At 33.0% G+C, this 11836-nt stretch overlaps 1 protein-coding gene across 1 annotated transcript; it reads left to right on the top strand.

Annotated features, from left to right (window-relative positions):
* The first annotated feature begins 1485 nt into the window (after positions 1–1485).
* On the top strand, positions 1486–6388 carry LOC114393878 (protein SMAX1-LIKE 3-like). Its single transcript, XM_028355358.1, has 3 exons — positions 1486–3263; positions 4019–4262; positions 4956–6388. Exons 1-3 carry the CDS (start codon positions 2077–2079, stop codon positions 6126–6128), a joined length of 2604 nt encoding a protein of 867 aa, XP_028211159.1. The 5' UTR covers positions 1486–2076; the 3' UTR covers positions 6129–6388.
* Positions 6389–11836: the final 5448 nt, after the last annotated feature.

Below are 11836 nucleotides of genomic sequence, written 5' to 3'. Positions count from 1 at the left end.
ATATATATATATATATATATATATATATATATATAGTAAGGTATTCCCATAATCCACATAAGTGTGAATTTTGTCTTTCTAATAAAATATTTTCTATAACCAGACTTTTACCTTTTCCAACAAAGTATTCTCTTCCAATTGAAAGCCGTTACAACGTATAGTGTATTTATAAAATTTTATGCAAATAAAAGATAAATTAATACTTCATGGTACTACTTACCATATCTATTTAAAATATAAAAAAATTCATTCTAAGATAATTTTTCAATAAATATTCAATTTATGTGAAATTTGATATGCATACACGAGAAATAGTATTAGTGATTCAACAATTAGATTAGTTAATTTCTTATGTTACAAAATTTTATTAATATATTGGTGTAAACATAACAAATAGGTGTAATTTTAAAATTTTGATACCTAATTATATCAGTAAAAAATTTGTCTACACATAATATATATATAGAGGATATTTGAGATTTTTTTTTCTATCTGAATTTTTTTAATATTTTAATGTTTGGAATTAGTTACTAGTTCGAATTTGATATAAATTTATGTTTTTTGAATTGGTTGAAATATGTTGTTATTTATTAACAGGCTTTTGGTTAACACGTCCTGTGACATATATATATATATATATATATATATATATATATAAAAGAATGTTAATGGTGTAACTTTTCTCAATGACAAAGAGAATCAGTGGGGGTAATACCAGCCGCGAAGGGAATGTTATGGTTTTGATCCCCATGCAGGATGATGCGTTTTCAAAGGCGTCAATAATTAGTTTTAGTATTGGATTTTTTAATCCTTAAAAAAGATAAGGAAGAGAAGGGAGACTCAACACTTTATTCTTTGGGTCCGGAAGAAAGTCGTATACAGTTCCCGATTCCTTCGCCCACATATAAGAGTATAGAGACCCCATTCTCTTTTCAGGCCCTCGATTTTGGCAGACTCTCATGACAAAGATGTTTCCTCTCTCTCATAAAAAAAAAGAAGAAAAATAGACTAGAAGAAGGAGCGTCATCTTTTTTTTTTTTTTTCAAAAACTTTCTCATTAAGTTGGTTATTGATTTTCCACTTCTTCCACTAGCTCTCTGTCCCTAAAATTCTCTTGAATTAACAGTAGAAAAGAGATTAATTTCTGACCCAAAAGTGATATTTCATTTCTAGACACTAGAACGCGTCATAATTGTAATTAAAAACCGTATGCCCTAAGGAGTTTACTTGCTTACTTAATTAGAGACTCAAGATTCAAAAAAAAAAAAAAAGGAAAATTGGTACCTTCCGTGGCTTAATATTCCATCCTTCTAAAAAGAAGAAAATATTGTTAGTAAAGTTAACATTATGCATAAAAGAGAAATTAAAGTGCCCCCACTTACAAATACCGAAACTTTTTCTTACAAAATTTGGTGTATGTATATGTGCATGAGAGAGAGAGAGAGAGAGAGAGAGAGCAAAGCTGAATTGCCTTTGATACTGGTGAACTAGTCCTGCTTGTCAGCACATGCAATCCACTTTCTACAACAAAATCGACTTTGGACCCCAAATTTACCTCACCCACAAGAAAAGCACAGCCCACCCCCCATAAATTTCATACCCTCCCCTTCCTCGTCCCCTCCCTTTCTCGTTTTCTCTCATCCCTCCCTCCCTCTTATAGTCTTTCTTTTAGACCAAATCACCACTCTCTCATTTTCCACACACAAACTAGTCCCATGGACCAAATAATCAAATCACTCTTCAATTTATATTATCATCACATTAGCTAGCTATATCTCATATCCTTCAAAACCTAGCTCCTTACCCTAGTTCCTCACCCTACCCTACATATTAACACCACCATCATCACCATGCCATCCAAGATGCCAACACCAACACCTTGATCAAATTCAATATCAAGGTTTTAAAAACTGATTTTAGTTGCAAAGTCAAGGTTTTTGAGGTCTATGCAACCAGAACCGATTGCATCAGTCGCATTTATCTGCAATATCAAAGATTACAACAAAACTGTAACTGTGACCGTAATTTAAAACCTTTCTGACTACTTATCATTGTTGTAATAGCATATCCCCAGAGATGAGAACTGGAAGCTGCGCCGTGCAACAGGGTCTAACCCCGGAGGCCGCGAGCATAGTGAAGCAAGCCGTGACGCTGGCGAAGCGTCGCGGCCATGCACAGGTGACGCCCCTCCACGTGGCGAACACCATGCTCTCCATCACCAACGGTCTTCTGAGAACCGCGTGTCTCCAATCCCACTCCCACCCTCTCCAGTGCAAGGCCTTGGAGCTTTGCTTCAACGTTGCCCTGAATCGCTTACCGGCTTCGACTTCTTCTAGCCCCATGTTGCAAGGCTCTCACCACCACCACTCTCACGCGTGCCCCTCCATCTCAAACGCTTTGGTTGCAGCGTTCAAACGCGCTCAAGCCCACCAGCGACGTGGATCCGTCGAGAATCAGCAACAACCTCTCTTGGCAGTTAAAATAAAACTCGAGCAACTCATTATTTCGATCTTGGATGACCCTAGTGTTAGCCGAGTCATGAGAGAAGCTGGTTTCTCTAGCACCCAAGTTAAAAGCAACGTTGAACAAGCTGTTTCTTTGGAAATATGCTCTCAGGATAATGGTAGTGGTAAAAATAACAACAATAGTAATAAGGCAAAGGAAAACAATAGCAGTGGAGAGAAAGGGTCGGTGTTGGATCCTATTAGGGTTGAGGATGTTGCTAGTGTTATTGAAAATTTGGGGAGTGAGAGAAAGAGAAGTGTTGTGATTGTGGGAGAGTGTGTTACTAGTCTTGAAGGTGTAGTTAGGGGAGTGATGGAAAAAGTTGATAAAGGGGATGTTGGTGATGAGTGTACTCTTAGGGGTGTTAAGTTTATCTCTCTTTCTCTTTCTTCTTTTGGGAATGTTTCGAGAGTGGAGGTGGAGCAAAAGGTGGGGGAGCTTAGGAGTCTTGTGAAGGCAAGTGAACATAGCAAAGGGTATGTTTTGTATTTGGGGGATCTCAAATGGGTGTTTGATTTTAGGGCTCGTGGATCACAAGGGGGAGGGTGTTATTGTCCTGTGGATCACATGGTAGTAGAGATTGGGAAGCTTGTGAATGGGGTTGAAGAGAATGGTGCAAGGTTTTGGGTGATGGGTGTTGCCACTTTTCAAGCTTACATGAGATGCAAAAATGGCCAGCCATCGTTGGAGACTCTTTGGGGTCTTCATCCTATCACTATTCCTGCGGGGAGCTTGCGCTTGAGTCTCATCACTGACAGGTAAATCAGTTTTGGTAAAGTTGGATATAATTACTGCGTGTTTGCTTCCTCGTTTTAGATATATTCAATATATAATTTTCATGTTTACTCAAGTTAATAGTTATAACTTTCGTCTTTTCAGACATGATTTCTTACTTTCTCAATGGTTTCAAACAAGTTGTTGATTGTTGTGTGGCTTTGATTCAATCTTCTCTATCTCATTTCCCCAACTGTTCTTTCTTTGTTGGATGAATGGTTGATTAGCTGAAAACGGGTGTAGGAAAAAGGAAAAAAAATGAAATTAGCTTTTTCTTTTTAAAGATTGAAACTTGAAAAGAAAAGTTGGATTGGAAGAAATATATGCTCAACAAAATAGGGAAAAACTGTTTTTTCTTTCTTCTTTGGTGTTTTCTCTAATGGTTACTGTATATAAGAAGAAAAAACTAACAATGGCAAAAGAACTTTGGTTAAAAGTGTAAGCACTGAAACGAGCAACACACGTCAGTCATTATAGTGTGACTTTCCTTCGTTGATTAGAACTAACAAAGGAAAGAGATTTTTCTTCTTTTTCTTCTTTTTTCTTTAATTTCATTTTTTTTTCTCCTTTCAATTAACATTGACAATCAGTTTCTCTTTTGGACTCCCTTTTCCATATTTTTGTTACTATTCTCTGAATATAACTTTGAAAGCGGAACATGACCTGAAATAAATGGAGCCATTTATTGATAATTCTTATCATATCATATATTTATCATCATCTTTCTCTTTTTCCACAGTGGTGTACAAAACCAGCCCACAAACGAGAAAGCTGACAACAGAACTACCTGGCTCTTACTTGAAGGAGTGGGGGATGATCACAAACAACAACCTTGCTTCGCGGAACCTTCCACCAAGAATGAGACCACCGAAGTTCGAAGCTTGCAAAGCAGTAGTACTTGTAATAGTGACTCAAGTTCAACCCTTCCTGCATGGCTCCAACAGTACAAAAATGAGAATAAAGGAATCACCCATAATGATCAGGTCTTCATTATTATCAATCAGACACGTTTGATAGGAACATGTTGGATTGCATTCATGCTATATTTTATTCTCTGTTATCATGCCATGTTTGCATTAAAATTAGAGAAATTTTTAGGCAGGCTACAAAATTTAAGGATTTTGACACTATTACCAGGAAATTCTCTCTCCTTTTTCTCTTTTTCATGTGTTGAAACTCATGATTCATAAAGAATAATGATATACAGATTATTTTTTATTTTAAAAACCTAACTTGTACTTCTTAATTTTATTTCTTTTTATTTATGTATCATAAATTTTATAATACTTTTATATTTTTCTCTTATGTGTTGATAAAACATTACATGTTTATCAAACACTTTTTATTAAAAAAAAGTCTTAAATTTTTCTAGGTACTATACTAACTCCTAAAATTACCTGTTTTTATTTTTTTTCTTTCTTGTTCTCCAATAGGAAACGACATTCCATTAAATCATGTCATCTTTTCTCATAGTTAATTTTCTTTTTAAAGTATTATTTTATAATTGGAAGAATAGGAAAAAGGATAAGATAGAAGGACATGTTATCCATATATGTTATGTTACACACACTACACACATGATATTTTACTCTTGTATTTGTATGTAGTGTTTAATAGTGTTACAGTATAACAGTATAAGATGAAAATTAACCTTTTTTTCCCGTATATTCCAACAGAACTGTGTCCCAGTGGGAGAGCTTTGCAAAAAGTGGAACTCTATGTGTAGTTCAATCCAAAAGCAACCTTATCCTTCCGACAAAACCCTCTCATTATCCTCGGTGTCACCTTCTTCATCAAACTCAAACTTCTCATACGAACAGCAGCATCCTAATTTGCTCCAAACCCATCACGAGTGGCAAGTGGGTGAACCACCCAAAGATTCATTGAACAACTACCATTTCTGGATCTCCAACAATGGCACCAACAACAACACCAATGAACCCACTTTGAGAGTGTACATTCCAGAGAATAACAATAAGCAACCATTCTCATCACCAAATCCAAGTTCAAACCCTAATTCCACTTCTTCCAGTGACATCATGGAAGTGGAGCACGTGAGAGAGTTCAAAGAGTTAAACACGGAGAATCTGAAAACACTGTGCAATGCTTTGGAGAAAAAAGTGCCGTGGCAGAAAGACATAATACCCGAAATTGCGAGCACCCTTTTGCAATGCCGTTCTGGCATGGTGAGAAGAAAAGGGAAAGTGATGAGAAACAGTGAAGAAGTGAAAGAAGAGACGTGGTTGTTCTTCCAAGGTGTTGATGTTGAAGCCAAGGAGAAAATAGCAAGAGAACTAGCTAGACTTGTTTTTGGGTCCCAAAACGACGTCGTTTCGATTGCACTTAGCACTTTTGCTTCAACAAGAGCAGATTCTACTGAAGATTATAGCAGGAACAAAAGATCAAGAGAAGAAACAAGTTGCAGTTACATTGAGAGGTTCGCAGAAGCAATGGCTTGTAACCCTCACAGAGTGTTTCTTGTTGAAGATATAGAGCAAGCAGATTATTGTTCTCAACTTGGTTTCAAAAGGGCCATTGAGAGGGGAAGGGTTGCGGATTCAAAAGGCGAAGAGGTTGCACTTTGCGATGCTATCATCATTCTAAGCTGTGAAAGTTTCAGTTCTAGGTCAAGGGCTTGTTCTCCGTCGGTCAAACAAAAACCGCTGACTGAGGAAGAAAAGAATGGTGGTGACATGGTTGCAACTTTGGAGGTGACAAGTCCTTGTGTTTCTTTGGATTTGAATATTTCCATTGATGATGAAAACGAGGTTGAGGATAGGTCAGTGGATGAAATTGGGCTTCTTGAATCAGTAGACAAAAAGGTTATCTTCAACTTTCAGGAATTGTGATGAGGAGAAGAATTTCGAGATTCAAGAACAGCTATTTTTTTCTTCCCTTTTTTAGTTTAGGGTTCTTTTAATTCTCTTTATTCATCATGTCTTTGTATTCTCAGGCATTTGCTAGGGCTAGCTAGGGATGAAAGAAATTGCGTGCCCTTCAACTTTATTATGTAACTAGATATGTATATTATTACCAAGTATATCCAACTTTCTCTGTTACAGGAATTTGAGACTTTCCATCAATTTATTTTTTGCCCCTTCCATTTGTATGTAATTTCAAACCTCCGAAAGCATACATGAAGTACAAAAGTTTTAATCTAAATGGCACAAAGTTACTATTGAAACTTAATCCCATGGAATCATAGCCACATTATAGCTTTATACTTGCAATTGAGCATATCATCTCCCGCCTGTACATATCCTATAACATTACGAGTTTAGTTTTGATCAATTGCTAGCATTTAATATTAATATATGTCATCTAATTATATAGTTAAACCATTGAATGTGGTGCGGATGAAATGATATTGGATTATTTCAATCTAAGTAAAAATCTTAAGTTTAAGTCTACGTTAAATATTTAAAATAAAATTTATATTTTTTATAGTAATCTAAGGTGACTCAAGTAAGATTGTCTCAATGATACTTATAGTTCCTAAAAAAATCTAACTATATAACTAGTGTCACATTTTTGAAATAGTACTTTGAGTATGTAGTTATTGTTGTAATCATTTTTCAAATGGTAACTACACAAGTTTAGTTCCAGAAAACAGAAGAAAGGATATTTTAACCTATTTTTAGGAGACACAAGTCTTTTTTTCTTTTCCACGTAACCAACTATAAAAAATGTATATGTATTTATATTTCATTTATTTTTTTAACTGCATATTTGGTCCCACGGATATCAGAATACAATTTTCATCTCTCGAAAACCAATTATGCCAAATGAGTTTCTCAACTTTCTTGCCATTGACATTCAAATCCTCTTGTCAAATTTTTATTAAATATTTAACATGACACTAGCTAATGATGTAATGACTAACATGACATTTACAAACTGGCATCACAATTAACATATTGTCTGATATGAATATTGATGTATCATTGACATGTTAGCATGGTGTGTTTACATGACATGTAAAAATGAGAAAAGAAAATCGACATAGTATTGGAGGTGGGATTTGAACCCCACTAAGCTAATGCGTTAACATTTGTGTTAGACAATATTGTCACATCAACAAAATGTATTAAAGCTAACAAAGAGATTTATTTATTATAAACAAAAAGAAAGTTAGGAGATTCGATTAATTGATGGCATAATTGAAACTAAAATCACACAATAGTTGTGAGACCTAAAGTACAGGTAAACCCCTTTTATTTACACCAAACAATAGAACTCTTACACAACACAACAAAATTGAAACTTAATCTTATTCACTAATTAGCATGCTTAAGCTACCTAGTGTGACGTCCTGACGTTAAGGAAGTGTATGACAGTAGTGGTGGTAAGCCTATACATGCGATGGTGTCGTTCCGAAATATTTTATCCTTTGTTTCCTTTTCTTAATCACGGAATTAATTTTTGTAGCACAAGATACATAACACAAAGTGTATTTTTATATTGTGATTCATTCGAGAAGTAAGATATGCCTAGGACTTCTACTGTGGTTGGTAATTATCACTTCATGATTGTTGGTTACATTACAACAATTTATGCCATTAAACGTGAATGACACAGGTCTATTACTCTCTTCCATCATTATACGCGTTATTAGCCTAAAAAATTTCATAATAATTCTACCTTTTATTCTCTTGGCGATTTGCGTGAGGCCTGGGACCTACTGGTTGCTGTTTCTACCAATGAATCAAATAAAGTGTATGGTAAGAAAGGAAAAAGCACTTGCCAAAAAAAGTTGATCGAGTAAGAGTTGGGATATATATATATATATATATATATATATGCTAATTTGCACTCTAATTCAGTCCATTAACAGTTAACATCAAAATATTTAATATAAAAAAAATCAACATTTTTATTTAAAATAATTTAGTTTAAAAATATTATGAGAATTTAATACTTAATTTAAAAAACATAAAAACCTCTTTTCTCTCTCCCCTTTTATGATAATTTTTGCTGAAAGATAATAATAGGGTGTTACGTGTAAAAAATAATAGGTTATCTTAAATATTTTGGTATTGATTAATAAAACACTCCAATTAGAACAGCACCACCCCCATATATATGGATTTGTCAATGTATACATTCTTTTTTGTAGTACAAGTGTGTTAACAAAAAAAGAATATATATATATATATATATATATATATATATATATATATATATATATATATATATATATATATATCTTATGAGATGAAACATATTATATGTGAGTGAGATGATTAAATATGAACTGTATAATCAAACATGAAAAATTAAAATTTAATATAATGTGACTACTTAAAAAGACACTAAGATTAAATTTTAACCGTTTATATTCAATCATACGGTTCAAATTTAATTCTCTCTTATAAGATAAAATTTTAAAATAATTTATTTTAATGACATTATAGTAATGTTATAAAAACATAAAAATCTCTTTTCTTTCTCCTCTTTTATGACAATTTTTGTTGGGAGATGATAATGGCATGGGTTGATACATGTAAAAAATAAATGTGGAGTTATAAAAAAATAGGAGTGATAGGAGAGGAAAATGGTTTTTTTAATTATAATTAAATTATTAAAATACCCTTATAATAAATGAACAAAAACAAAAAGACGTGAGAAATATTTTTGTCCTAAAATTTTGATGTTAATTGCTAATACATTTCAACTAGAGTGGACATTAGCAATCCCCGTATATAAAAAAATCACAAACTTTATATACTATTATCTATAAAAAAAATCATTTTAATTCCTATATTTAAAAATAATTTGTTTTGATCACTACATGCACATACCATTTTTAATCCTTTTTAATTTCTATAAAAACTATTTTTGTCTCTTTTAGTGTCTACCATCTAAATTTATAGGAACTAAAGTAGATTAAAGATACTATGTATAAGGACTAAAAGAAATTGTTTTTAAGTATAAGGAATAAAAGATAAAGTTTGTACAAATACAAAGACTAAATGAATAATTAAATATATATAAATTAATCTGAATAATTTTTCAGACAAACACTTATAGAAAAAGTAAAATAAATTGAGGGTTAAATATCATATTGGACCACCAAATATTGACTCATATTAGTTTTAGACCTACAAAAATAATTCCATTGCATTTGGTCCTTCAAAATTTCAAAGTCTCTTTTTAAGTCCTCCAACTTAGTTTAAAGTCTACATTATCTAGTTTTAATTAGCGAATATTTATTTCTTAAGCTTGAAAATGTATCTAAATCAAATTCATGCAATAAAAAGAAAGTTGAGTGGTATGTTAAGTGTAATGCCTTTAAGAGTCGATATCTTGATGGCTCACACTTTATGACACTTCACATGATAGCATTTCACACATTTTTCTCGTTCGTCATACCTTCCATATGTAGCTATTTCCAAGACATCCAACACTAGTCCAATGTAACTGGAAGAAACACATTAAAAGGGGGGGGCGGGGATTGAATAGTGTGTTTATCAAAGATAAAGCTTTTTACAATAATGGAGATAGTATGGATAAAATAGAGACAAACATTGGTTGTCCATTGATAACAAACAGACTGAAGAAAAAGAACAAAGTGGTCGTCCAATGACAGCTAAGAGTTTCTTAAAAAATAATTTTTCAAATAAGCACTTGGTGTAAAATGATGCTAGGAAAAGATAATAAGAATACTTAATAAAGTAATAGGCAGAGAGTAGAACAATTTGGTTTATACTAGTTTACTCAAGTTGAGCTACGCTCAATTCTCCTTTACTCACTAGTAAAAGGTTCCATTAATCAATAACTGATTACAAACAAGTATTCTAATTTGTTACTCCTTTACTCACTAGTAAAAGGTTCCATTTTTCAAACAAGTATTCTTAACACCACTTCTGGTATCTTCTTAGATTACCCCTAAATCTAAGAACCCAAGTAGTTCTTAACACTAAGCCACTCCTGGCTTTCACAAACAAGTGTTTGATTGAATACAAGTATTCTTAACACTCAAAGAGTAAATATACAATTAAGCACAAATACGAACTTATTTTCTTTACAAAAGATAATGACAATATAAAACTTGTTGTGTGAATAACAGAGTTTCTCCTTGAATATTTCTTGCAGTCTTATTCTTTCCTTTTCTCATTTTTCTTCTTTTTGTTACTTCATTGAGGGAGACATTCTTTTATAGACTTCAGTGAGATATCCATTGTAGGATTTGTATCGTTATCTTGATAGGACCATTGTCTCACATAGAGGAATTGGTCGATGTGTCAAGCACTAAATGACGAGGATTTATATGAAGTATAAATAGCGTCATGTGGTTTTTGTTCGCTCTAAAAGCGACCTTCAAGAGAATATTCCATGGAAGCCTTCTATTCTCTTCTAAATTGTCTTTTTTTAAAAAAAAATTAAACATTAGCTATTCAAATGTAAGAGAGGCAAATAGAATGCGAATAAAATAGTACATGAGCACTTCTTTTTTCCTTGATACAATCTTTGAGATTGGACGCATGAGTTTACTTTATGATAGCGTGTTATATTGTTATGCACAAGAGTGGACGCTCACTGAATATAGTGTGTCGGATGCTAGGTTAAAACAAAGCATACTTTCTATAGATGTGGACGATATTCCTTTACATAATAATTTTGTCCACTTGTCAAAAACTCATTGAAATATCAATAATTTATACTTATGTTATACATCAAAATCTAGGTTGGATGAGACACATGGTCGTCTAGACCTAACACCCAGTTGCTTTTAGGATTGATGATTGTTTCCACAAACCAATACAAGACTTCTTAGTATATTATGTCCTCACTCACACATTTCATGATAAACCTCCTAGAAAGTCATTCATCTAATAATTTATCCAAGTCAAGCACACTTAATTGTGGAGTTCTTAAGTGATGAACTATCAAAAAATAGAAGTATCTTGTTATTATAGGTAGTAGTAATTAATTTCTTTAAGTCATTCTTAATTATACAATATAATACTTGCACAACCTCTGGATCCCTCTCGTTCGGGTGTATTTGATTCGTTCATGTATCCCTCCTGCTAGAGGCTTGCCAAGAGTCACTCCTTGTTTGTGCCTCATTTCTTTTACATCAACGATCACTTCCCTCCCTCATCACGACCTAGAATGTTACAATAAAAATCCTTGACTTAAATAATATTGGTTTGATACATAACGCAAAAAAAGTTTAAAAAAAGGCAACAAGATTAACATATCAATACAAACAATTCAAAAGTAACAGGTGAAATAATTTAAAAAATGAATGTCAATTATGGACTAAACTCATTGAAAAGGAATATGATCTTGGTTGCAATGTAGAGAATAAGACCACAAATACTTGTAATGAGTGGTGGGGGACCAAAATTCTAGTATGCATGAGTAGTATTTTTCTTAAAATAAAAATTGTTGATGTTGATTGCAACTAATGTTGTCAATTCCTTCATGAATTATGTTGTTGATAAACCACTTTTGCAGTGATATTTTGTGAGTTTTAATATTATTTGTATGTATTTTCTTGATAGAATTCACATTTGGATACTAGTTTTGTCTTGCAGAAGCATAACCGTTC

This window comes from Glycine soja, chromosome 2, assembly GCF_004193775.1.
Source record: "Glycine soja cultivar W05 chromosome 2, ASM419377v2, whole genome shotgun sequence".
NCBI lineage: Eukaryota > Viridiplantae > Streptophyta > Magnoliopsida > Fabales > Fabaceae > Glycine > Glycine soja.
This window is presented reverse-complemented; position numbering and strand designations above follow the sequence as displayed.